This window comes from Tamandua tetradactyla, chromosome 12 (assembly GCF_023851605.1).
Source record: "Tamandua tetradactyla isolate mTamTet1 chromosome 12, mTamTet1.pri, whole genome shotgun sequence".
NCBI classification, from domain to species: Eukaryota; Metazoa; Chordata; class Mammalia; order Pilosa; family Myrmecophagidae; genus Tamandua; species Tamandua tetradactyla.
Window position 1 is genome coordinate 98,775,881 of NC_135338.1, and position 25,735 is coordinate 98,801,615.

At 40.9% G+C, this 25,735-nt stretch overlaps 1 protein-coding gene across 1 annotated transcript in view; it reads right to left on the minus strand.

The window, feature by feature from the left end:
* Positions 1–25,735, minus strand: part of CRTC3 (CREB regulated transcription coactivator 3) — a 107,616-nt gene that overhangs the window by 79,906 nt on the left and 1,975 nt on the right. Inside the window, exon 2 of the mRNA XM_077124275.1 lies at positions 20,014–20,112. Coding sequence (XP_076980390.1) covers positions 20,014–20,112 — 99 coding nt within the window. The remainder of the gene's footprint in view (positions 1–20,013; positions 20,113–25,735) is intronic.

The following is a 25,735-nucleotide window of genomic DNA, read 5'->3' on the forward strand; positions in this document are numbered from 1 at the left end:
ACTCTTCCAGGGAAAGCATCTTCCCAGAATTTGTCCTCCAGGCAAAAGCAACTCAAGAGGATAAAAGCATATAGGAAACCACTAAGGCACAGAGCCCAGAGCCCTCAAACTCCTACACTCAGGGAACCCCTCAGCCACTAGCAACACAAGTGAACCGGCACTCAAACTCCTGTACAAATGGAACCCTCAGTTACTAGTAAGCAGAGGCCCAAGACAAGATACGAGCCCAGTAAAGGCACAGAGAACACTGCACTTTGCATTCACCTTGTGCGGACCCTCCTGTTAGGAGGCTGATGCGCAAAAAAATCTCTACCACCAGCTGATTACAAGCTCAAGAAACTGACATTCAGGGAATAAATGCCAGACTTAACATACTAAGATACTAAAATGTATATAGTGTGCAACAAAAGATTACAAGACAAACAAAGAAACAATGATGCCTCATCCAAAGAAAGAAGATGAGACTGTGGTCATAATGGACAAAGACTTTTACAAAATTATCTTCAATATGCAAAAGGAGATGAAGGAAAACACAGTAAAAGAACTAAAGGATAGCAGGACAACAATGAATGAATAAGAGAATCTCAATAAAGAGATACCTTTATAAAGAAACCGAAAAGAACAACTGAGGTTGAAGACCACAACAAGTGAAATGAAAAACTGTCGGGAGGGCTTTAACAGCAGATTGCAGCTGGCAGGAGAAAGATTCAGTGAACTTCAAGACAAGACAATCGAAAATCAATCAGGCTGAGGGGCAGAAAGTAACAGAATTTTAAAAAGCGAAAAAAGCTTGAGACGGCAGGAACACCATCAGGCATATCAATATGCTTACGGGAATCCCAGGAAACGAAAGAGAAAAAGGGGTAAAAGGAATAGCCAAAGAAATAATGTCTCAGAAATTCCCAAATTTAGCAAAAGAAGTGAATATGCACATCCAAGAAGCCCAGTGAATACCAAACAGGATAAACTTCAAGAAGAACATGTCCCATTACATATTGATCGAACAGCCCAATGCCAAGAACAAGGAGAAAGTTCTGAAAGTTACAAGAGAAAAGCAATGTGTTATGTATGAGGGAGTCCAACTAGGTTAAGCGCCAATTTCTTATCAGAAATCACAGAAGCAAGAAGGCAATGGGTTAAAACACTTGAAGTGCTGAAAGGAGGCGACTGCCAACCAAGAATCTTACATCCAGCAAGACGTTCCCTCAAAAGAGGGTAAGATTAGGACATTCCCAGGCAAACAGAAGCGAGGCGAGCTCATCACCCCAAGCAGGGCTAAAGGGAGTGTTCAGACTGACAGGAAAGGACAGCAGTCGGGAGGCCAAGCGGCCTAAAGCCAGCCCTCAGGCAAAGGTGACCATTTGGGGAACTGCACATGCCATTCCTAATGGGCTGTATTCTTTGGTATGTAACTCCACTTCTTACTTCTTAGAGTGCTGAAATGCAAATGCACTAAAAGTAGTGATAAAGCTATGATTTTGGACATACGATGTTTAAAGATATAATTTATAACAAGTTCAAAAAAAGGTAGGGGGACGGAGGTAAAGCAGCAGTATATGTGTACGCTAGTGAAGTCGAGCTGGTAGCAAATCAAGTATGACTGTCACATAGTTACGACGTTAAATTTTAACCCCACGGTAACCACAAGGAAAATATTTAAAAATATATCCAGATAGAAATGAGAAGGAACTCACACATAAAAAATCAAATAGATATGGAAGTAGGCATTAACGTAAGGCTTGAGGGACAAGAAAGTTATAAGACTTGCAAAGGTGAAATACCAAAATGGCAGAAGTAACTCTTGCATTATTGGTAATGACTTTAAATGTAAATGGATTGAACTCCCCAGTAAACAGACAGAGATTGGCAGAATTAATAAAACAGCATGACCAAATACATACTGCCTGCAAGAGACTCAGCTTAAATCTAAAAACATAAGTAGGTTGAAACCGAAAGGGTAGAAAAATATATATCATGTTATTAGTAACAAAGAGAGCTGGGGTAGCTACATTAATAAAATAGTATAGATAACCATAGACTAAGTAAAAAACAGTTACGAGGGACAAGGGCGATCATCATATACTGATAAAGGGCTCAATTCAACAAAAAGATGTAAAAATTATAAATATATTTGTACCTAATAGCAGAGCCCCAAAATATATGAAGCAAATTCTGACAGATACGAAGAGAGACACTGACGATTCTACCTTAATAGTAGGAGACTTTAATACGCTACTTTCAATAATGGATAGAACACCTACCCAGAAGTTCATCGAGGAAACACACGGCTCGAATGATACTCTAAACCAACAAGACCTACCAGACACACAGCGCTTCACTCAACAACAACAGAACACACACTCTTTCCAAGTGAACATGGGTCGTTCTCCAGGAGGGGTCATATGTTAGGACACAAAACAAGACTCAATCATTAAAAAATATTGAAATCATATAATGCTTCCTCTCTGAACACAATGGAATGAGCTAGAAATCAAAACAGAAATCAAAAGGGAGATACGGAAAATATGTGGAAATTAAACAACAAACGCATTAAAAAGGAAATCACAAGGGAAATTAGGAAATATCTTGAGACTAATAAAAATGAAAATATAATGTTCCAAAAGTTATGAGATGCAGCAAAGGCAGTGCTGAAAGGGAAACTTATAGCTTTAAATGTTTACATTAAAAAAGAAGAAAAATTTCAAATCAGAGACCTAACCTCAAAACCGAAGAACGAGAAAAAGAAGAACAAACTAAATCTAAAGGGACTGAAGGAAGAAAACAAAGATTAGTGTGGAGATAAATGAAAGAAAGAATAACTAGGGAAAAAAAGGTTGATTCTTCAAAAATGTCAATAAAATTGACAAACTTTTAGCTAGACTGATGAAGGAAAAAAGAAAGAGGATATGAATAACTAAAATCAGAAATGAAAAGGGGGGCATTGCTACTGACCCCATAGAAATAAAAGGACTATAAGATGATACTATGAACAAATGCATGCCAACAAATTAGATAACCTGGATGAACTGGACGAATGCCTAGAAACACATAAACTACTTACACTGACTCAAGAAGAAATGAAAGATCTCAGCAAACCAATTACTGAGATTGAATCAGTAACAGGAACCCTCCCAACAAAGAAACGCACAGGCTCAGATGGCTTCACAGGGGAATTTTACCAAAGATCCCAAGAAGAATTAATACCAATCCTGTTCAAACTCTTATAAAAAATGGAAGAGGAGGGAACAGTCCCTAATTCGTTCTATGAGAACAACATCACCCTCATACAAAAACCAGATAAAGATACCACAAGAAAAGAAAACTACAGACCAGTATTTCCTATGAATACGATGCAAAAATCCTCAACAAACTACTAGCAAACTGAATCCAACAGCACATTAAAAGAACTGCACACCATGCTCAAGGAGGTTTTATCCCTGGAATGCAAGAGTGGTTCAATGTAAGGAAATCAATTAATGTAATACACCACATTAACAGAACAAAGGGAGAAAAACACAAATGATCATCTCAGTTGATGCAGAAATAGCATCTGATAAAAATTCATCACCCCCTCTTAATAAAAAAATCACTTACAAACCCAGGAATAGAAGGAAACTTCCTCAACATGATAAAGGGCATATATGAAAAACCCACAACTAACATCATACTTAACGATGAAAGACTGAAGTTTTCCCTCTAGGATTAGAAACAAAACAAGCATGTCCACTGTCACCTTGTGATGTCTGCTAGCTTTCTCTCCAGGTTTCTTGTTCATGAAGCTCCCTTGGGGATGTTTCCTTCTTCATCTCCAAAGGTCTCTGGTCATGAGGGCTCTTGTGGTTCTTGTGGCTCTGTCAGCTCTCTCGTGGCTCTTTCCAGAATGGTTCCTCTTTTAAAGGATTCCAGTAATCAAAACCCACCTGGAACGGGTGGAGTCACATCTCCATCTAATCAAAGGTTAATACCCACAATTGGACAAATCACATCTCTGTGGAGATAATCTAACCAAGTTTCCAACCTACAGTACTGAATAGGGATTAAAATAAATGGCTGCTTCCACAAGATGGATCAGGATTAAAGGACATGGCTTTTCTAGGGGTACACCATAGATTCAAACCAGCACAGCACCCAAATTGGAAAGAAAGGAGTAAAACTTTCCCTATTTGCAAAGAAAATCTCGGAAAATCCACAATGAAGTTCAAAGAGCTAATAAATAAAGTCAACAAAGTGGCAGGGTACATGATCTACACCCAAACAAACAATCAGAAAAAGAAATCAAGGAAAAAACTTCATTAACAATAGTAACTAAAAGAATTAAATATCTAGGAATAAACCTAACAAAGGAAAACAACGGACTTCTACACAGAAAACAACAGAACATTCCTAAAAGAAATCAAAGAAGACCTAAACAAATGGAAGGACATTCTGTGTTCACGGATTAAGCGACTACATACTAATATGTCAATTCTACCCAAAGCCATGTATATATTCAAGGTAATCTCAATTAAAATTCCAAAAACCTTCTTCATAGAAATGGAAAAGCCAATCATGAAATTTATATGGAAGTATGAGGGGCCCCTAGTAGCCAAAGTCATCTTGAAAAAGAGGAAGAAAGTTGAAAGACTCACATTCTCTACCTTAAAAGTTATTGCAAAGTCACAGTAATCAAAATCGCATGGTACTGGCATAGGTACACACGGACCAATGGAATTGAACTGGGAGCCCAAAAATCAACCCTCACATTTATGGCCAACTGATTTTTGGGGGGATGGTACATGGTCCAGCTAACTGATTTTTTTTAAAACTTTTTTCATTATATAGTATAACATATAAAAAGCAAAGAAATAAAAAGCAATCATTTTTCAAAGCACTCTTCAACAAACAGATACAGGACAGATCACAGAGTTTGTGGGACCATCACACAGACCATCCTCTCAGATTTTTCCTTCGAGTTGCTCCAGAATATAGGAGGCTAGAAGGCATAAATATTTTTTTATCATCACAATCGACTTTTTTTCCTTTTTTTGTGAAAAATAACATATATACAAAAAAGCTATAAATTTCAAAGTACAGCACCACAAGTAGTTATAGAACACATTTCAGAGTTTGACATGGGTTACAGTTCCACAACTTTAGATTTTTGCTTCTAGCTGCTCTGAAATATTGGAGACTAAAAAAGATATCAATTTAGTGATTCAGCATTCATATTCATTTGTTAAATCCTATCTTCTCTGTATAACTTCACCATCACCTTTGATCTTTCCATTCCTCTCTTTAGGGGTGTTTGTGCTATGGCAATCCTAGATTTTTCATACTGGAAGAGTCTGTCACTAATATGGGGTAGGGAGATGGGACTATCTGATGTTCTGGAAAGGCTGGGCTAGGTTTCAGAACTTATCTGGACCAGGGACCTATCTGGAGGCTGTAGGTTTCTGGAAAGTTACTCTAGTACATGGAACCCTTCTGGAATATTACATATTGCCCTAGGTGTTCTTTAGGATTGGCTGGAATGGTTCTGGTTGGGGGTTGGCATGTTATGATAGGTAGCAAGGTCTACCTGAAGCTTGTTTAAGAGCAACCTCCAGAGTAGCCTCCTGACTCTATCTGAACTCTCTCTGCCATTGATACTTTATTAGTTACACTTCTTTTCCCCCTTTCAGTCAGGATGGAATTGTTGATCCCTGGCTAATTGATTTTTTTATTTTATTTTTTATTAATTAAAGAAAAAAAAGAAATTAACACAACATTTAGAAATCATTCCGTTCTACATATGGCTAATTGATTTTTGACAAGACGGCAAAGACCACTCTACTGGGAAAGGATAGTCTCGCCAACAAATGGTGCTCGAAAACTGGATTTTCATTTGCAGAAGAATGAAAGTGGACACTTACCTCACATCATATGCAAAAATGGATCAACGACCTAAATATAAGAGCCAGAGGTATAAAACTAGAAGAAAACATAGGGAAGCAACTTCAGGACCTTGTATGAGGCAATGGTTTCTTAGACTTCACACGCAAAGCACAAGCCACAAAGTAAAAAATAGATAAATGGGACCTCACTGAAATGAAAAGCTTTTGTGCCTGTGCTGGTTTGAAAGGAAGTATGCCCCCTAAGAAAAGTCATGTTTTAATATAAATCCCATTTCATAAAGGTAGAATAATCCCTATTCAATACTGTATATTTGAAACTGTAATGAGATCATCTCCCTGGTTGATGTGATTTAGTCAAGAGTGGTTGTGAAACTGCATTAAGGGACAACATGTCTCCACCCATTTGGGTGGGTCTTGATTGGTTTATTGGAGTCCTATAAAAGAGGAAACATTTTGGAGAATGAGAGATTCAGAGAGAGCAACACTACAAAGCAGAGAGTCCACCAGCCAGTGACCTTTGGAGATGAAGAAGGAAGATGCCTCCCGGGGAGCTTCATGAACTAGGAAGCCAGGAGAGAAAGCTAGCAGATGACGCCGTGTTTGCCATGTGCCCTTCCAGCTGAGAGAGAAGCCCTGACTGTGTTCGCCATGTGCCTTCTCACTTGAGAGAGAAACCCTGAACTTCATTGGCCTTCTTGAACCAAAGCATCTTTCCTTAGATGCCTTTCATTGGACATTTCTTTAGACTTGTTTTAATTGGGACATTTTCTCGGCCTTAGAACTGTAAACTAGCAACTCATTAAATTCCCCTTTTTAAAAGCCATTCTGTTTCTGGTATATTGTGTTCCAGCAGCTAGCAAACTAGAACAGTGCCTCAAAGGACGTTATCATGAAAGTAAAATGTCAGCTTACATAATGGGAGAAAAAATTTAGATACCATATATCCAATATGGGTTTAATATTCAGAATAGATAAAAAAAATCCTTCAGGTCAACAACAAAAAGACAAATAACCCAATTTAAAAATGGGCGAAAGACTTAAATAGACATTTTTCCAAAGCAGATATACAAATTGCCAATAAACACATGAAAAGATGCTCGATATCACTAGCCATCAGGGAAATGCAAATCAAAACCACAATGAGGTACCATTTCACACCCATTAGAATGGCTGCTATTAAAAAAAAGTGGAAAGTAACAAGTGTTGAAGAGAATGTGGAGAAATAGGAACACTCATTCATTGCTGCTGGGTATGTAAAATGGTACAGCCGCTGTGTAAGACAGCTTGGCAGTTCCACAGAAAGTTAAGTACAGAAGTACCATATGACTCAGCAATCCCACTCCTAGGTATATACCCAAAACAACCAAAAGCAAGGACTCAAATGAGATATTTGCACACCAATGTTCATAGCAGCATTATTCACAATTGCCAAAAGATGGAAGCAACCCAAGTGCCCAGCAACCAATGAATGCGTAAACAAAAGGTGGTATTTATACCCAATAGAATATTATTCGGCTATAGAAAGGAATGAAGTCTTAATACAGGAGACAACATGTCTGAACCATGAAGATATCATGTTGGGTGAAATTGGCCAGACACAAAAGGACACATTTTGTGTGATCTCACTGATAAGAAATCATCAGAATATGTAATACGACAGTCAGAATCTAGAACACAGGTCACCAGAGGCGGAATGGAGGTAGGGAAGAGGAGTTAAGGCTTGACATGTACAGAGTTTCCTTTTGGGGTGATGGAAATGCTCTGGTGATGGATGGAGGTGATGGTAGCACAGCACTGTGAACATAATTAACAGGACTGCAGTATATATTTGAATGTGGTTAAAAGGGGAGATTTTAGGCTTATGCAGTACTAGAATAAAAATTTTTGAAAAAATCCACGGAACTGCACGATACAAAAAATGTTACATTTAACCTTAAGTTAAACCTTGGACTATAGTTAATAGCACAATTTTAAAATGTGCTTTCATTAATTGTAAAAAATGTTCCACATCAATGCAAGGTGTTAATAAAAGGGTGTTATACAGGAACCCTGTATTTTATGCAGATTGCTCTGAAACCCACAGATTCTCTAATAAAAAAGTGTGTGGATCTGGGTTTCTGGGTGGAGTGTACGTTGGGGTTCTGTATGAGTTTTGTATTATTTTTGTAACTCTCCTGTAAGTTTGAAAGTATTTCAAAATAAATAGTTGAAAAAAGGCAATGAAGTCATATGTATTAATAACCTTGTAAGTATTTCTACCCTTTGACTGAACAATTCTACTTTTGGAAATCTACAATCAAATACATAGATGACTACTATATGAAAGTATTTATTAGTATGTTATTTATAATAAAGAAAAGTCAGAAGCAATTAAAATGTACAACAGTATTTTGGGGTGACTGTATATTATAAAACATAATGTTGAAATTTTATAAGTATTTTAACAACATAGAGAAATAATCATTATATAGTGGCTGAAATGAAAAAAAAAAAAACAGGATAGAAGCATGGAAAGCAATATCACCTGTACAGAAGGTGCATGAAAAATTACTAAAATGAAACATGAAAATGGTAATTAAATATGATCAATCGTTCTCCTTTTTAATTTTTATATACTTTCCAATTTTTATATGATGAGAATGTATTTCTTTATAATGGAAAAAAAGAACTAAGGATCAAGGTACAAACAAATGCAAAGTATTAACTTTCCTATATGTAGAAGTTTAAAAATGAAAGCTAAAAAAGATAAAGGACACTAGAGCTAATGTTTTCCCACTACGGTTATTTTATACACACCCTATCTATCACCCTTGATTATAAGCTTGTTTAATGGGCCCTCTCCTAATTATCTCCATAAACTCAATAACATCTTACTCATACCAGGCACTCGATACATATTAATTTAATGAGAACACTGGCAATTTACAGGAGCTATTTAATGAAACAGAAAAGAGGTTTTAAAAGTCAAAACAAAATATTTTCCTGGTAAACCTATTCACATAGGTTTGAACAGGATGAGAACAACTGGGCTTTGGGCTTGGGGAGCTGGACTGGCCTGGGCAGGAGCAGGCCTGCACACGGGGACAGCACCCTCCACGGCAGGAAGGACCGCACCCAAGGTTAGGGCCCTCCCCCAAGCCCTCAGCCTCACGGGCGGGCGTCGTATTCAGCGGTGCGACCCCTGGGCCATCTCCTCCAGCTGCCCCCCCGCGTCTCGGGCCAGAAGGGAACAGCAAGAATGGACGCTGGGGGTGGGGCTGGGTGGGAAATGACCTCGGTTTACCTCTACGTATTTTTTTAAATAGTTTGAATTAAATGAATATTGAGGCCACCCCTTCTGTGCTGGCTGCTCCATGAATGCCACTGCCCTTCCCCTCGCATCCCACGGCATGGGCACTGCCAACACCCCTACTTCCCAAAGCCTGGGCCCGGGAGCAGCCCCGGAAGTGGCAGAGGCCCTCCGGGTGGGACTGAGGGTACGAGTGGTGACAGAAACAACAGCAGCAGACATCATAAGAGCTCATCTTGTCCCAGGCGCTGCCAGGGGGCACTTCATATAACAGCTCACTCAATCATCACAGCACAGCTCTGACGCAGGCACTGCTGCCACCTTCATGTTACAGGTGAGGAGACAGAGGCAGAGATGCTAACGCATTTGCCAAGACCACGTGGTGAGAGAGAGGCAGGACCCGCTTTAGGATTCGGGCTGAGCTCTGAGCCCTCGTGCTCCGTGTGATGCCTCTGTAGCGCCCTATTTTAGGGTAAACCGCATGCTATCACCTTGGCCCGCTTGGTATTTCTTTTCAAGTAGCCCACTGGTGTTATCCAGTAGATGGACATCTCGTGAGAAGTTTCCATTGCTTCCAACTTTTCTGGCAAAAGAGTTTTACCTTAATGGAATCCAGTTCAGTCTTTGAAAGCACTTTGCGGTTCTATCTGAGAGACCTCACGTATCTGCTGTTCCTCCCCCTCCATGCATGGATCGTGGAAAGAAGAGTGAAAGTGGCACTATTCCAGCTCTCTTGTTCAAGTTCTCATGGAAACAGATGCTCCAAATCCAGTGAGTGGGGCCGATGTCTCCTTGCCTCTTCTATAATTTAAAAGACATTTACACCAACTTCTAGAGAGTCACGAGTTCTCATCTTTCCTCTCATTCTGGAAGTCTTCTTGTCAACACAGATAGGAGGATAAATGGAAGGGGAAAAGTGCTACTTAAATCTGCATTTAAAGTATGACAACTACATCCTATTTTGGGTCAGATACACATTCCAGAGCTATTAAGTAACCCCCTAGCTTTCTGTGCTTCTCACAATTCCTTAGGCAGAAAAGAAGAACATGCTGCTGGAAGTAAAAATCAAAGGCAAACCAGTAAGCGAATCAAACACAGAGAGTAAAAAACTACAGTTGCAAAGTGCATGTAGTTTGGGAGGTATGGCCTCCGAAATAGAACTTAGAGACAGAAATGTCATTCTCTGAAAAAGAAATGGAGACACACATAAAAGAAATGACATTAGCAATCAGTGAAAATTTTTCCTGGAAATAACACACCAAAATAATTTGTAAATGTGGTCTCCTAAATCTCATGCAGAAACCCAAGATCACTGCCCTATCTCATTACATCTAATGTATTTGGATAAAAGGGTATTGTTTCAGGGCTGGCAGACAGCATACTATGCCCAAGAGCAGAACTGGCTAAGGTTTATGACCTGGGGAACAAAATTCCCTCTCACTTTTAAGTTAAGAGCAGATGGCTATGCCACAAAAGCCACAAACGATGACAAATGAGTATACACAAACGGAATGCAGCTAAAGGCCTGGAAGGAATCAGTTATCTTACACCCTGATTCTGTCAACTCACTCCAGCCCCCCAAACCCCTTGGTCAATGCCTCCATGCCTCCCATTATCTCAGCTCATCCTCTGGGTAATTATTATGATACTTGTCTTACACATGAAACAAAAGGCTGAGAGAGGTTGAGGAAATGCCCAAGGTCACAGATCAAAAGGAGGGGCCAGGACAGGACTCAAACCCAGGTCTCTCTGGCTCCCAAGAGCATATTCTTTTCACCACACCACAGCCTCGTCTTGGGCAGTATCCGGAGGAAGCAAAGATTTAGGGCCAAGTTTACCGGGCAAGTCACTGCCAAAACCACAGGAGACAAAAGAACTAGATGAGGAATGGGTCAGGAAAGATGAGGGAACTGGGAACTGAGGGCAGAGATGTAGAAAGAATTTCTGAAGACCCTTTGATGGCACAGGAAGCTTTGAGGTCTCCATGGAGACTCCCTGAGCTATGACTCAAGACATAACCATCCTGGGACAGTCTCCAAGATTCCAAAGTCATTCACAGCTTAAGGCAGTGCAGCTCTTCTCACTGAGGGCCAGCGGTCACATGTGGCTGCCCAGGACTCTGATGCTGGACACAAACCTGACAGTGTTAAACAAGGGCTAAATGGGCTACAATCTTTCGCGTAGGGGCCGACAGTCACTTTTATGTCTCCTGCCTAACAGGTGCTTAAGAGTAAATGCTGAATTTACTGATTGATCATTAATCAATCAGTTAATGAGAAGTGAAGGACAGCAGTCGGTTCCTCTCAGGGGAGGAAGGGAACCGGAGAAGCAAAGCCTCACAGGGCCAATGTGCGGCGTAGAGGGCCACCTAATTTCTGCAGGTGCTGTAATTTAAGGGGGAGGCCTGATGCGTACACCTTTCAGAGTAAATGCCACCGCTTACAGTCTGAAATTGTGTTATCTGGAGGTTTGATTAGCAGGCACCCTCTTTTAAAATGTACATACTTCAGTCAAGTGGAAGTTAACATAGGACATTGCAACCTATTAATGAGCTTACTTTTCTATTAATTCAGATGAGCTCTTTGCTGACATAAGAAATCAGACTGGCTGATGAAAGAGAGGGAGGGAAAGACCATCTTAAAGCGGCTTTTAGGGGGAAGGTAAGGACTTAACATGACACGAGATGGAGGACCGCTAAGGGTGCTGGCCAGTGAGCGAGCCACCAGCCACAGGTGACACTAGGCACAGGCACTGTGGTTTAGGTGACTGAGGAACTGGCATTTTACTTTTATTTAACCTTAATTTATTTAAATTTAAATTAAATACATGCAGCTGTCGATTTCCATTTTGAACAACACAGATCAGTCAGGGTGGTGCGTGTGTGGAGAGAAAAGAGACTAAAGGAGATACATAACAAAAGAAAAGGAGATACGTGATAAACACAAACTTTCCACATCAAAGCTGTTTCTGAGCATTATTTATGTTAATAAATGATGTTTGCTTAGTACTTCATAGCTTCCAAAGCTCTGCATTTTTTCTGCACTCATTAGATCCTGATAAAAACCCTCTCGTGCAATTATCATTACTGTATTTATAAAGAAGATTCAGAGGATTCTCTGATTTGTCCAAGGAGATTCAGTGGAGATTGGCTGCAGCTCCTTGGGTCCTTTCTCTCCAATGACGGCATCAAGGAGCCTTTCGGGAAAAGGCAGTACAAGGCAGAGAGCTCCTAGCTCATCCCACAGCTCTGCTTACCCAGTCTGCAAGGAGGCTCAGTGAAAACCAGTGTCTCCTGCTTCACTACAAGTTTCAGTTTCCCAGCTGCCAAAACAAAGACCATACAATGGGTCAGCTTCAACGATGGGACTTGATTGACCAGTGATTTTGAGTCTGGGAGGACTCCAAAGTCAAGGCAACATCAAGGCTATGTTTTCTCCCCAAAGTGTGCGGCAGGCTGGGCTGGCGGCCGGCGATCCCTGGTCCTTGGCTTGTCCGTCTCATGGCAATGCACACGGCAAGGGCTTCTCCTTTCTCTTCTGGGCTCTGCTGACTTCCTGGCTACTCCCCATGGCTTTCCTTTCTGTGTCCACCTTCCTTTGCTTATAAGGACTCAGGCGTATTGGATTAAGGCCCATCCTCATTCAATTGAGGAACACTTAACATCTTCCAAGTCCTGTTCACATCCACAGGGCCAGGGGACGTGATTCAATCCCAAACACGAGATAAGCTTCTCACCCACGTGGACTTCGGCTCCTTGATGCTGGGAATGCACTGCACTGTGAGATGGACAGATCTCTTCCCTCCATCCAAACCCTCTGCTCCTCATTCCCCTCTCCCAGGCCCTCCCAAACCTGAAGCAGAGGGAGCCCGGGGGAGCTCTGAGGCCCGAGCTCTGACGGTGCAAAGTAAAGATGCTTTAGATAGTACACGGTGGTACCTAAAATGCTACTCATGATATTGATTTGAGAGTCTAAGGAGCAGCTCTCAAGGTCCGACATGCAAACATGCATACATGACTGATTTCCAGAATGAGGACTGAAGAGATTTCAAAGGCCGCTGAAGGACGAAGGGAAGATAGCAAAGGCGCGGCATTTCAAGTAACTCCTTTCCTGCCTGGTACCTAACTTGTACCAGGCAACTGAAACATTTTCCACAATTTTCTTGGGATACACTTTACAGATTTAGAAAAGCAGGTATGGGAGGAAGAGGGAAATGATTTTTTATTATTTAATACAAATTTACAAACTTAAATCATCCTAGACCAAGAGTTCTTAATGTGGGATCAAATATATACAAAAATGAATATATTCGAAATTTTCTCTAATAAATGTTTTTTAAGTAAATGAGAGTTTATGTACATGTGTATACATTTTTCTCAGGAAGGGTTCATAGCTTTCATTAGATTTTCAAAGTGACAGCAAGCTTCTGTTTCTTTACTGTCTTTCATATTTCATATTTTTTAATACAGTCCTTGCAAATCTCTTGAGTAAACAAAGATTTTATATGTGTGGGTACACAGATTTTTAAACTAGTATTAATGTAATCTTTTCTCTCTATGCATTCTAACTGGCCACTGATAGTATACTTAATTGGTTTTTTTTTTTAAGGATTTAAATTTTTTTCAAGTGGTTAGATTTTAAAATCTAAGTTTGATTATTGACAACAATTTATCACATTCTGTCAAGATTCAATTTCTACTTTTTAAATTTATTGAGAATTTCTTTGGCCTAGTATATACTCAATACACACACACGCACACACAGACATCACATTCTGTGAACAAAGAATGTGAAACCAAACATCCAACAACAAAGGAGGAGTTAAATAAACTGTGGTATGTCCAGGTGACAGAATAGCATGTAGACACCAGAAGTAATGCTTCTGAACGCCACTTAAATGTATGGGAAATTGTCCATAATATTTAAATAATGCTGGCAATTATCAAATACCTATACCAACACCAGAGTTGTTGTAAAGACTTAATAACTTAGTAGAAAGCCTGACTCAGTGTCTGGGACACAGCAAGTGCTCAATAAATGCTGGCTAGTAGTAGTAGTATTTTGAGGTTAATATTGCCACTTACATTTTCCATCTGTTTGAACTTAACTGATATATCTTTTGTCAGTCTTTGTTATTTAAAGAACCTTATAAAAATCTGAAAGAAAAGTCAGCAAAGGAATGCATCAAAATTGGACCAGGAGTTAAAGACTTGATTTTTAAGTTCTGGTTCTCCTACATACTTACCATGCAAACTCTGGGCCTCAAGGAAATCCCCCCCAACAGGGCTGTCTCCCTTCTGCTGCCAGACTGTCCTCTGAATTAGCTAGCACTTGCAAACCCTCAGTTATAAATAAGATGATGCAATTCTGGTAAACTGCAGTGGCCAGAAACGTAAAAAGTGTAATGAGGTTTTAGTGACATAATTTGACAGGACCAGGTGGGTTACAGGGATGCCGTGAAGGCCACACCTAAGCTCAGACAGGTCCACGCAGGGAGGAGCCAGTCCCTCTTTCCGTGGCCGCCTGGCCATCAGACCACACCACCAGCAGGTGCTGGCTGTTATGCTGGGAGCCCTGGAGCGGAACAGCTACCCTTCCCCGAACCACAAGGGACAGCCACAGCCCTCAGAAAAGATGATGCCACTTCCTCCTCTATCCTCAGTGTGTAAGGGCCAGGCCCCGCCTAGAGACAGAAGGGCTGGCCCTGAACCACCCCTGGACAAATGCAACCAGCCCCTCCTCCCCTCCCTGAGGATTATCAGATGGCAGCCTGAGGCCTGCCGTTGTTTACCCTTCTGAAAGGTCTGTGTTCTCTGTATTATGAGCCCACTGTCTATACATCCTCCACTAGAACAGAAATTTAGTCTTTAACCATATTCAAATAGTACTGTGCTTACCAATGTGGAGATCAAGCAAAATAACATGAAAGCATTTGATAAACTCAAAGGAGGAGGATTGTACAAAAGTGATTACACGCAAATTAACTTGAATTTGTGCTTCATACCATGTTCACGGGTTGGAAGACAGTATTATTAAAATGTCAATTCTCCCCAACCTAATCTATCAATTCCATGCCATTTCAACCAGAATTCCAGTATGCACTTTTGTAAAAATCAACACACTGAGTCTAAAATTGTATGGATAAGCAAAGGAACTAGAATAGTCAAAACAACTTTAAAAAAGAAGTTCAAAGTTGAAGGACTCTCACTCCCAGATTTCAAGCCCTCAGATAAAGGTGCAGTAATCAAAGCAGTGTGGTGTTGATAAAATGATAAATAAACAGATCAAGGGAAGAGAGAGCTCAGAAACAGATCCACAAATATACGGTCGACTGATTTTCAACAAAGCTGCCAAGGCAATTCAATAGGAAAAGGAAAGTATTTTCAAAAAATAGTGCTGGAGCAATTAGACATCCAAATGCAAAAAAAAGAAAAGAAACTCAACCCATATTTAGCACTATATAAAAATTTAACTCAACGCTATCTAAGTGTAAAACCTAAGACTATAAAACTTCTAGAAGAACAAATAGGAGGGAAATCTTTGTGACCTTGTGTTAGGCAAAGAATTCTTAGAAAAAACTATGAATCGTAAAAGAACAAAATTGAAACTGGACTTTATCAAAAGTAAAAACTTCTGGTCTTCAAAACACATTGCTAAGAAAATGAAAAGACAAGCCACAGACAGGGAGAAAATATTTGTAAACTGCATAACTGAAAAAGGAATGGTATCCAAAATATATAAAGAACACTCACAAATCAATAATAAAAAAACTAAAAAAAACTATTTCAAAACTGGGTAAAAAATTTTCAGAAACACTTCACTAAAGATACAAAGATGGTAAATATACAGAAAGATGCTCAATATCATTAGTCATCAGGAAAATGCAAATTAAAGCCACAATGAAATACTTCCACTCACATACCAGAATCATTAAAATTCCTTAAACTGAAATACCAAGCGCTGACAAGAATGCAGAGCCACTGGGACTCCCATACATTGCTAGCAGGAATGCAAAAGAGTACTGCCACTTTGGAAAACAGTTTGGCAGTTTCTTATAAAGTTAAATATATACCTAGTATATGACCCAGCAATTCCATCCCTGGGTATTTACACAAAACTGCAAGTGAATGCTTATGACAGCTTTATTCATAACTGACAAAAATGAAAACAATCCAAATGTCCATCAACTGACAAACAGATAAGCAAGCCACAGTATCTCCACACAAGGGAATACTAATCAGCAATAAAAGGGACCCAACTACTGGTAAATGCAACAACACGAGCGACTCTCAAATGCATTATGCTAAGTGGAAGAACTCAACAGACGATGATGACATACTATATGATTCCATTTATGGGATACTCTGAAAAAGACAAAACTACAGATGAGTGGTTTCCAGAGGCCAGAGGTGGGGGTCGAGGTTGATACCCAAGGGACACAGGGAACCTTGGGGGTGATGGAACTATGCTACATTTTGATTAACTGCACACCTAAACAAAGGTGCATTTACTGTTACATAAATTAAATCCCAACAAAGTTTAGTCTTAAAAAAAAGTTTTGCTTCTGGGATTGTCTTTTATTCTCAGTTTCTCAAGAATTCTGGGAAGAGGGCTCCTATGGTCTAGTTAGGGACAACGTGAGATCAAAATAGCAATGATAGTTTCAGATGACAGTTCACGGAATATAAGAGGAAACCATAAAACCATGCACACAGAAATAAATAAATGAATGCAGAAATTGTAAGTTTGATGAGAAACAGGATAAAGTACCTCCTCAAAAAATATTTATTCTTTACAAAAGGAAAGAGTAACTTTAGAGTGGAGAAGCTTGGCCGACGCCACCTTAATTATCCAAGTGAGCACCATCGGAGAGGACACCCCAGGGGCTACCCTCCCAGTGATGCACGACCTGAATCATCACAATGAAACATCAGACTCACCCCAACCGAGGGACATTTTACAGAACAACTAGCCTGTAATCTTCCAAAGGGGCAAGGTCATGAAAGTCAAAAATGATATTTTAATGTCAAAAGAAATATAAACAGGCTGAAAAACTGTGCCAGACTGAAGGACACTGAAGAGAATGACAACTGAATACATGCGATTCTAAAAAACTATTTGCCAAGTCCCCTTCAGGGAATGGTTGAGAAAGGGGGAAAATTCAGCTTCCCCAAATTGAATTCTTGATATTCTCAAAAGCTATAGGCTGAGCTTCCAATCATTTTTTTCTTTTTTTTAACATGGGCAGGTACCGGGAATCGAACCCAGGTCCTCTGGCATGGTCAGCACGCATTCTTGCCTGCTGAGCCACCACGGCCCGCCCTGAGCCCCTACTCTTGGGGCTTGTTTTTGAAACTTAACCCCACAAAGGATAGGTCAAGCTACTTAAAATTAAGCCTAAGAGTCACCCCCAACAGAACCTCTTTTGTTGCACAAATGCGGCCTCTCTCTCTAGCCAACACAACAAGCAAACTCACCACCCTCCCCCTCTCTACGTGGGGCATGACTCCCAGGGGTGTGGACCTTCCTGGCAACATGGGCCAGAGATCCTAGAATGAGCTGAGACTCAGCATCAAGGGATTGAGAAAACCTTCTCGACCAAAAGGGGGAAGAGAGAAATGAGACAAAATAAAGTGTCAATGGCTGAGAGATTCCAAACAGAGTCGAGAGGTTGTCCTGGAGATTATTCTTACGCATTAAATAGATATCACCTTGTTATTCAAGAAGTAATGAAGAGGCTAGAGGGAACTGCCTGAAGATGTAGAGCTGTGTTCCAGTAGCCATGTTTCTTGAAGATGATTGTATAATGATATAGCTTTCACAATGTGACTGTGTGATTGTGAAAACCTTGTGTCTGATGCTCCTTTTATCCACCTCGTCAAGAGACGAGTAAAACATACGGAATAAAAATAATAGGGGGAACAAATGTTAAAATAAATTTAGATTGAAATGCTGGTGATTGATAAGAGGGAGGGGTGGGGAGTATGGTATGTCTGAATTTTTTTGTTTTCTTTTTATTTCTTTTTCTGAAGAGCTGCAAATGTTACAAGAAATGATCATGATGATGAATATGCAACTATGTGATGATATTGTGAATTACTGATTATATATGTAGAACAGAATGATCAAAAGTTATGAATGTTTGCATTTGTTTGCTGTTTTTTGGTATTTAAAAAAAATTTTAATTAATAAAAAGATAAATAAATAATACATGTGATTCTGAACCGGATCCCTTTGCTACAGAGTACATTATAGGACAGTTCATGACATCTGATGGGGTCTGGCAATAATTTCTGTTAATTTCCCGATTTTGATGGCTACATTTTAGTTACGCAGGGCAACGTCTTTGCTTGCAGGAAATACAGTGAAGTATTTGGGGGTATCAAGGTATCAGGTGGGCAATCTCTTCTCAAGGAAAAAAAATGTTATTTGTACTATTCTTCTAACTTTTCTATAAATTTGCAATTGTTTCCATTTTTTTTTTAATTCTGGAAAGGCCAAGGATAGTCACTTCACCCCGTCCCCCAAGAACAGACTACAGTCGAGAAGCTGTCACATTCATGAGCCACAACAACCGAATGACCGCAGTCTGGGAACAGGGAGCAGGAGAGGGGCATCACAGTAAAATCTCCACACCTCTGAAGATGAGGAAAAGTACCACAAAATTGGCATCTCAAAGAGAGCAAACCTTGACCTTGCTCTGTTTCCTGAAGAATGTGTTCCTGCTTCATTGCTGGACCTGGGTACCGAGTGACCCAACAGGTCAAGGCGCACAGTTTGGGCTGTGCAGGCGGACTCTAACATGAGCCGTGTTATGGTGTGATTCCAAGTCATCGTTACATTAAAGACAAGACTCCACTGTAAACAGAACATAAATATGTTCATACTGAACTTTTTCTAACTACCATTATATTTACAAATTGCTGTTACTAGCATCTCAAATGGAGGTCCCCAAATTAAATAATACTTTTGCTTTGTTCAACATCATCAAACAAGTAAACCCAGTTGCGGAACAAAGACAGACAATACCTTAAAAATGGCTAGCTTGGTGTTTTTTGGTATTTAAAAAAGATAAAATAATTTTTTAAAAAAAGGCTAGGCATCCAAACGAATCCAGTTATGCTTTATCTTAAAGTTTATATTTAGTCTTAAACCACAAATCGTAATTACGCGATTAAAATGACAGGATCCTAATTTTTCAGACTAGGATATCTTAAGTAGGTGCAATTCGGACCATCGTCTGAAACATCAACTCCACACTGCTTTGAGCGTCTCGTCACTGACATGAATTCTCAAAACACCTCCGGCACTGCGCTAAGCCAAACCCACGACAGGCCGCGGCCCAGGTCTCAGAGTGCACTTTCCAAAAGGCAGCCACCAGCCACATGGGGCTGCGAGCACTTTAATGTGTCTAGTCCGAACTGAGATGTGCTTGAAGTATAACACACAAGCCAGATTAAAAATAATTAGTACAAAAAAAAAATGTGAAGTATCTCATTGATATTTTCACACTGATTACTTATTGAAATGGTAATATTTTGGATATATTGGGTTAAATTAAAATACATCATTAAAATTAATCCACCTGTTTCTTTTTACTTGAGTGTGGCTACTAGAAAAATCTAAATTACACCTGTGGCTCACACTGCACTTCTACTGGACAGTGCTGCCTTCGGCCACTTGTGCAATAACCTTCTCTCAAGCGGTAGAAACTACGGAAGGGAATGCTGATGGACTGCTCAGAAGAATACTGGACTTAAGATCTAACCCAGAGAAGCCCGCCTTCTTCTGATGTGCCTGCCTCTCTTGTCCCGCTCCGTTCGGCTTGGAGAGAGTGCAGAGGTGGACATACCTGGAACTCCGAGGCACTGCTCCGCAGCTGGCTCACGTTGGGCAAGGACCCTCCATGGTACTGGGTGAGGCGCAGCTGTTGAAGCTTCTGAAATTGAACCTGGAAACAAAGCCATTTCAACAAGGTTGAGAGATGACAGCACAGCTCGGAAAGAAGCCTCAAAGTACGGTACTTCGTAGTGACGATGGTTCTAGAGGAAAAGTCTTGGTTTCAATTTCTGAATCACAACCTTCAGGTTTCCAGTGTTTTCTGGTTTTGGATTACTCTGTTTTTTACCCAGGGTTCAAATGTCCCATGTGCTGCGATAATGGGGTGCCCTCTTTGAGTGTGTGTGCGGGCATGCAGGCACAATCTTTAATAGTGACAAACAAGCATCTTAAAGAAAAGCTAAGCTACCATCTACAACCTTAATGCATCGACTGTTTTTCTTTCTCAGTACTCTTCTCCAGTGTACTAACTGATGGTTATGATCATAACACAGATACAATCCTGCATGCTTACATCATAATAAGCCTTTTCTGTTATTACATAATCATTTCTAATGACTACATAAAATTTCTTCTTCTAAATTATTTCCTTAGAACATGTTCCAAAGAGTGATTATTAAGTCCCTGAGTATGGGCCTTTTGATAGCTCTCGATACATACTGCCAAAACGCTTTCCTAAAGGGTTTACCATTTTAATATAAGAAAACAGTTTCACCAAAAACTCAATAATGTTAATTGGAGTAAGGAAGGAAGCCAGTTTAACAGGTATGAAATGGTATCCCACTGTTTTAATATGTTTTTTTCTGCAAGTTATTCCTTACTTCATTTTTCAAAAGGCAGTAAACTGATTATAGTTCTTGTAAACCCCAAAATGGTTCCATCTGGTCTTTAAGAGTTCTCTTTCTAAAATAATAAATTAGCTTTGTAGTTATATAATCCTTGGCACTCATAATTCATATAGAAAAAAGAAAGAGGTTTTAAATGGGTGTCCTGAGGCAGACTTTTATTCTTTCATTACTGTCTGCTTCACTTTCTTGTCTAATAAAATAAAAACTACGGACCTGAGCCCGTAAGCTCGGCCAGGTGCTGTTCTAGAACGCCTTGCAGGCTTCATCCCTAGCACGCATTCATCCACCATGCAAGGGAAACTGTTTTCTCTCTCCTAATCCGGAGATCCAGATTCAGAAACTTGCCCAAGATCATGCAGCTAGCAGGAGGCCAAAATACAGCTAACTCAAAGCCCACTCCTTTTGGCCATGCTCTTTTCCTTTGTTCTGTTTCTCCCTTTATTCTCATATCATGTACTAGCTCAGAGAAAAGTGAAGTTTAGTTGGCCCACTGCTGAGCCTAAGAGGCTTCTGATTTTGTTTTGTTTTTACTTTTCATTATGAAAAAGTTTAAATATATACAAAATATAGAAATTAGTATAATGAAATACCTCCTACCTATCACCCAATTTCAACAATTACCAGTTTATGCCCAATCTCGTTTTAGCCATACCCTCCTCTACTACTCCGTGCTGGAGAAAAAAAAAATCCCAGACATAACGCATGTCCAAAAGATAAGGATTGATATCTAGAAGTTTTAAAAGCATACAGAACTTAACTTCCGTAAACCCACAGTATATGATTTCTCACACGTAACTGCACTGGGAGATAGATACAACCCATTATCAAAAGCCAGATCTAAGAGCCAAACAAGAGGAAGACATGGTAAGTTTCTTCTATCGATGACTGAGTGAAATGAACACAGTCTCTCAGTTTTCAATCTTCACGTTCCAAAAGCACTCGACTGAAGCACTGAACTCTCTACCCTTGAAATTCTCTCAACGAAATTCCTCGCCACCTTGATTCGAAGCCTTTTACTTCTTCTTCCATCAGACCATCCATTTATTCACTTTTACAAAAAACTTGAACTGTGTGTAAGGTACTGTGCCAGGCCCTGGCAAGTTGAAATGAATATGTGCCAAAGTTCCTGCCTTCAGGGAGTTCCCACAAAGTCTTCAACTCTCACCCATAAGCCTTGACACTTCAGTAAGCTAAGTTCTAAATCGAGTAGAGCTCTGCCTTCAACTGAGCCCGCGCTCACATCTGCTCTCCCTCCCAAAGTCTTATTTTCGGAGCCTTCAGAGACTTGGGTACTGTAGCACCGAAGGGCCTGGATTTGGAAAGGGACACCTGGCTGTGTAACCTGGGACTCCCATGTGGGTGGACAAATTATTCTAACTCTATTTCACAAAGATGATGTAAGGAATAAAAGAACAGTGGCGTGTAAGACGTAAAGCTCGGGAAATTTCTCAAGATAGTCGTACAGTATCGTTGACAGTCTCAGTTACCGTTTAAAACCTTGAGCATTTTAATGTTTTTCTCTTTTGAAATATAAAATGATTGAGCCAGAAAAACCAGAGAGACTGTCTTCAAAACTTTCACATTTACAGATGATGGAAATGATGAGCAAAGAATAATGAGACTAAAGCTGAGGTCGTGGACTGAGAGTCCAGGAGCCCATTGAACCTGGCTTGCTCTGCTGGAGCCACATGATAATGACCCCCTCGATGCTGAAACTTCTAATTTTAAAATTGGGAGACTGCACAAAAATATAAATTTCCAAACTATCTTGACTGAAAGATCAAATTCACACTGAACCCCCTGTTGTGGATGGGTCTGGGAAGTGGCTGCCCCTTTACGGAAGGCTGAGGGCCCCATTTTGCCCAGGTTCTTACTGAACTCCACGGCCCAAGGTCAGCTGCCATTGACCATTTCATTCCTGGATTTTCCACTCACTTTCCTTACCTGCCTGACCCTGTAATTTGAGTTAGCAATCTCTGTCCTAAAGCCATACTTTTTTCTGGCTCATACTGGACAGTCTCTCTGGTTTTTCTGGCTCATACTTAGGAGATTCTTCAGTGCCCATAAGCAGTAAGATCCTGGCCTCACTAATTCCTTCTTTTTAAAGGTGTCTCAAGATTCAACACATTCCCAATCAAAATCCCAGCAGGATTTCTTAATTAAAATTGACAAGATAATTCTAAAATTCCTATGAATGTGCAAACAACTTAAGCAATATCCAAAGCAATTTTTAAAAAGAAGAGCAAGCTGTAGGGTATATGTTACATGATTTCAAGACTTACTATAGCCATCAAAATGAGTGGTATTGTTTAAAAAAAAAAGATATAAAGATCAATGAAACAGAAGAGTACCCAAAAAGAGAACCAAACATATATTGGTTAATTGATTTGTGACAAAGGTACTGCAGGAATTCAACAGGGAAAGGAAACTCCTTTCATCAAATGTTGTCGGTATGACTGGGTGTCCTCCTAGGAAAAAGCGAAGTGGCTGAGTATACAGACATTCAGTGTGACGGCCAGAATTCAAGCTCCAGCCCTGCCACTTGCCAGTCATTTCTCCAAAATGAGGAAAACACTAGACACATACCCCAAAGGGTCACTATAAGGACTACACGAGATAAAGGGCTTTACACAGTGCCTGGCAATATGCAGCCCAAACCTAATCTTTCCAGACTGCTCCCTCTATTCCTCTCTGAGGTCCACTACCCCACAGCACATCTACTGCTTGTTCTCCTTACTATGAAAACAATGGTTCACTCCCAAATATTCAAGACAAATTAACAGTCCAGGCTGATGTACTGCATTTAGCCTTTTGTTTCTCAACCCCATAAGCTGCCCCTCACAGCCAAACTTCTGGAACAAGTTTCCAACCGTCTCCATTCCCTCCCATTCACTTCTTTATGCCGCACAGCCAACGTTCCCTCCAGAGCTCCACGAATGCAGCGACTCTCGCCAAGGCTGCCTGTGATCTCTGCCTGATTTGGTCACAGGGCCCGGTTCCTGTCCCTCTAGACCCCGACCGTCAACAGCAGGGGCTCTCTCCTCTCCATGGGAACCCTCCTCACTTTTCTCCTTCCTTTCTGGTGGCTCTTCAGCCCTCTCTGCTGGCTCCTGCTCATCGCCTCCCTTTTAAATGGTGGAGTTGCTCAGCTCCTCCCAGCCCCTTCGTGTCCACCCTGTAGCAGGGAACACAAACTCAAGGGCCTCCAGAGAACAAGCAGGAAAGATAAGGGAGTGGAGCAGGCTGGACTCGCCGTGAGGAACCCCAAAGAGCTCGTACCTGCCCTATCTAACGGGGGCTCCAGCAATCTCTGCCATGCAGAAATATAGGGCCAGTGTCACCAGATGACCTCATTTTTTTCAAAAGAAGCTGAAGTCCAGATTTTAATGTACAACCCCAATATTTATTGTTGGCCCTGATTTTCTTTTCAGACACATTTTAGGCCAAAAGAAAAACAAAAACATCAGAGAACCAAATCCAGAATGTGAGCCACCAGCCTGCAGTATCTGTTTTAGAAACTCCTAGGCAGCTGACTCCCCTCCCACGGCTCCACGCCAGAGACTCCCAAAGTTATATCATCAGCCCAGCCTCCCTCCTGTGCTCGCTATAAACAACCGCCTGCTGGATCTCAGGCTCAGCAGCTCCTGAGGGCAAACCTGCTTGCTCCTTGGCCAGTGTCCCTTTCTTGAAGGAAGATACTCCGGGATGGTTCAAGCTTGGGAGCTGGAGATCACCCCTGAGTCTTCCCCCTTCCTCTCGGGCCCCCATCGGTTCTCCGCCTCCATTCTCTCTGCCTCCAGCCTGGTCACTTCCCTGCCTCCTGGGGCTGCCCCTAGTTTGTGTGACTATCACAAATCCCACACTGTTACAGCCTGAAACCGTTCTTCCGCCTCCTCCTTCTCTATTCTATGCACCGCTGAAAATGCACATCTCCCCGGACAGAACCCCTTCAATGATTTTCCATTGTCCTTAAGATCACGTCCCAAATCCTGTCCCTACCACCTGAGTTTGGTGAGCCTCTCCAGCCTCATCTCAAACCATCTACCGGGTCCCTCGCTGAAGTCTGTGCTCTGTGCCCAAAACACTCTTCCTTCCTCCACATAAAATATACGCCCTCAAACGCCTTTCCCCACTCTCCATCGTCCTGTAGACCACTAGAAGAGGTGGTCTCCCTACCTCACACTCCCACAGCTCGACCTACTATTCCCCATCTTATAACATTAACCAAAATGTGTCCTTACTGTTTTAAGGAATGTCCTTCTCACTGAATCCTAAAATCTATGAGAAGAAGAGTTGTGTCTTGCTTACTACTCTATCCCCAGTGTCCATCCGAATCCCTGGCACACACTGGGGACTCAATAAATATTTGTTAAATAAACTAATAAATAAATAAGATAAATAAACTTGAAGAGAGGTACCATGCCACACCCCATTAACTAGAGAGTGGGCACTCAAGCACTACCAGGTGAATACATTAAAGAAAAAACTAAAGAACCATTTCTTCCCCAGCAGACCTGCCTCCTCTCTTCCATCTTCTTTCCATCCCAGGCATCACCACTGGTCTAATCCTCATAGTATTTCCTTCTCAGAAATTTCCCACTGCTTCCTGATAAAGCATAACCTGGAGGCTATAATGAAAAACTCTCCCTATCTTAGTCGATCCCTATTTACCTAGTAAATAGGATTTAAATACAAATATGAAGGACCGGCTGTGATTATGTAGGACCTGAAGCCCAACACAGGCTCAGAGGGGAAAGTCTGCCCCACCAGTTAGCAGCGTCTGCCCCAGGCTGGTAATGGGAGATGCAGCTACCAATAATGAAGTGCTTGGATTCTCCTCCAGCTGGGCTCTTTGGGCCCTTGGAGGTTCACAGACATGTGCTTGGC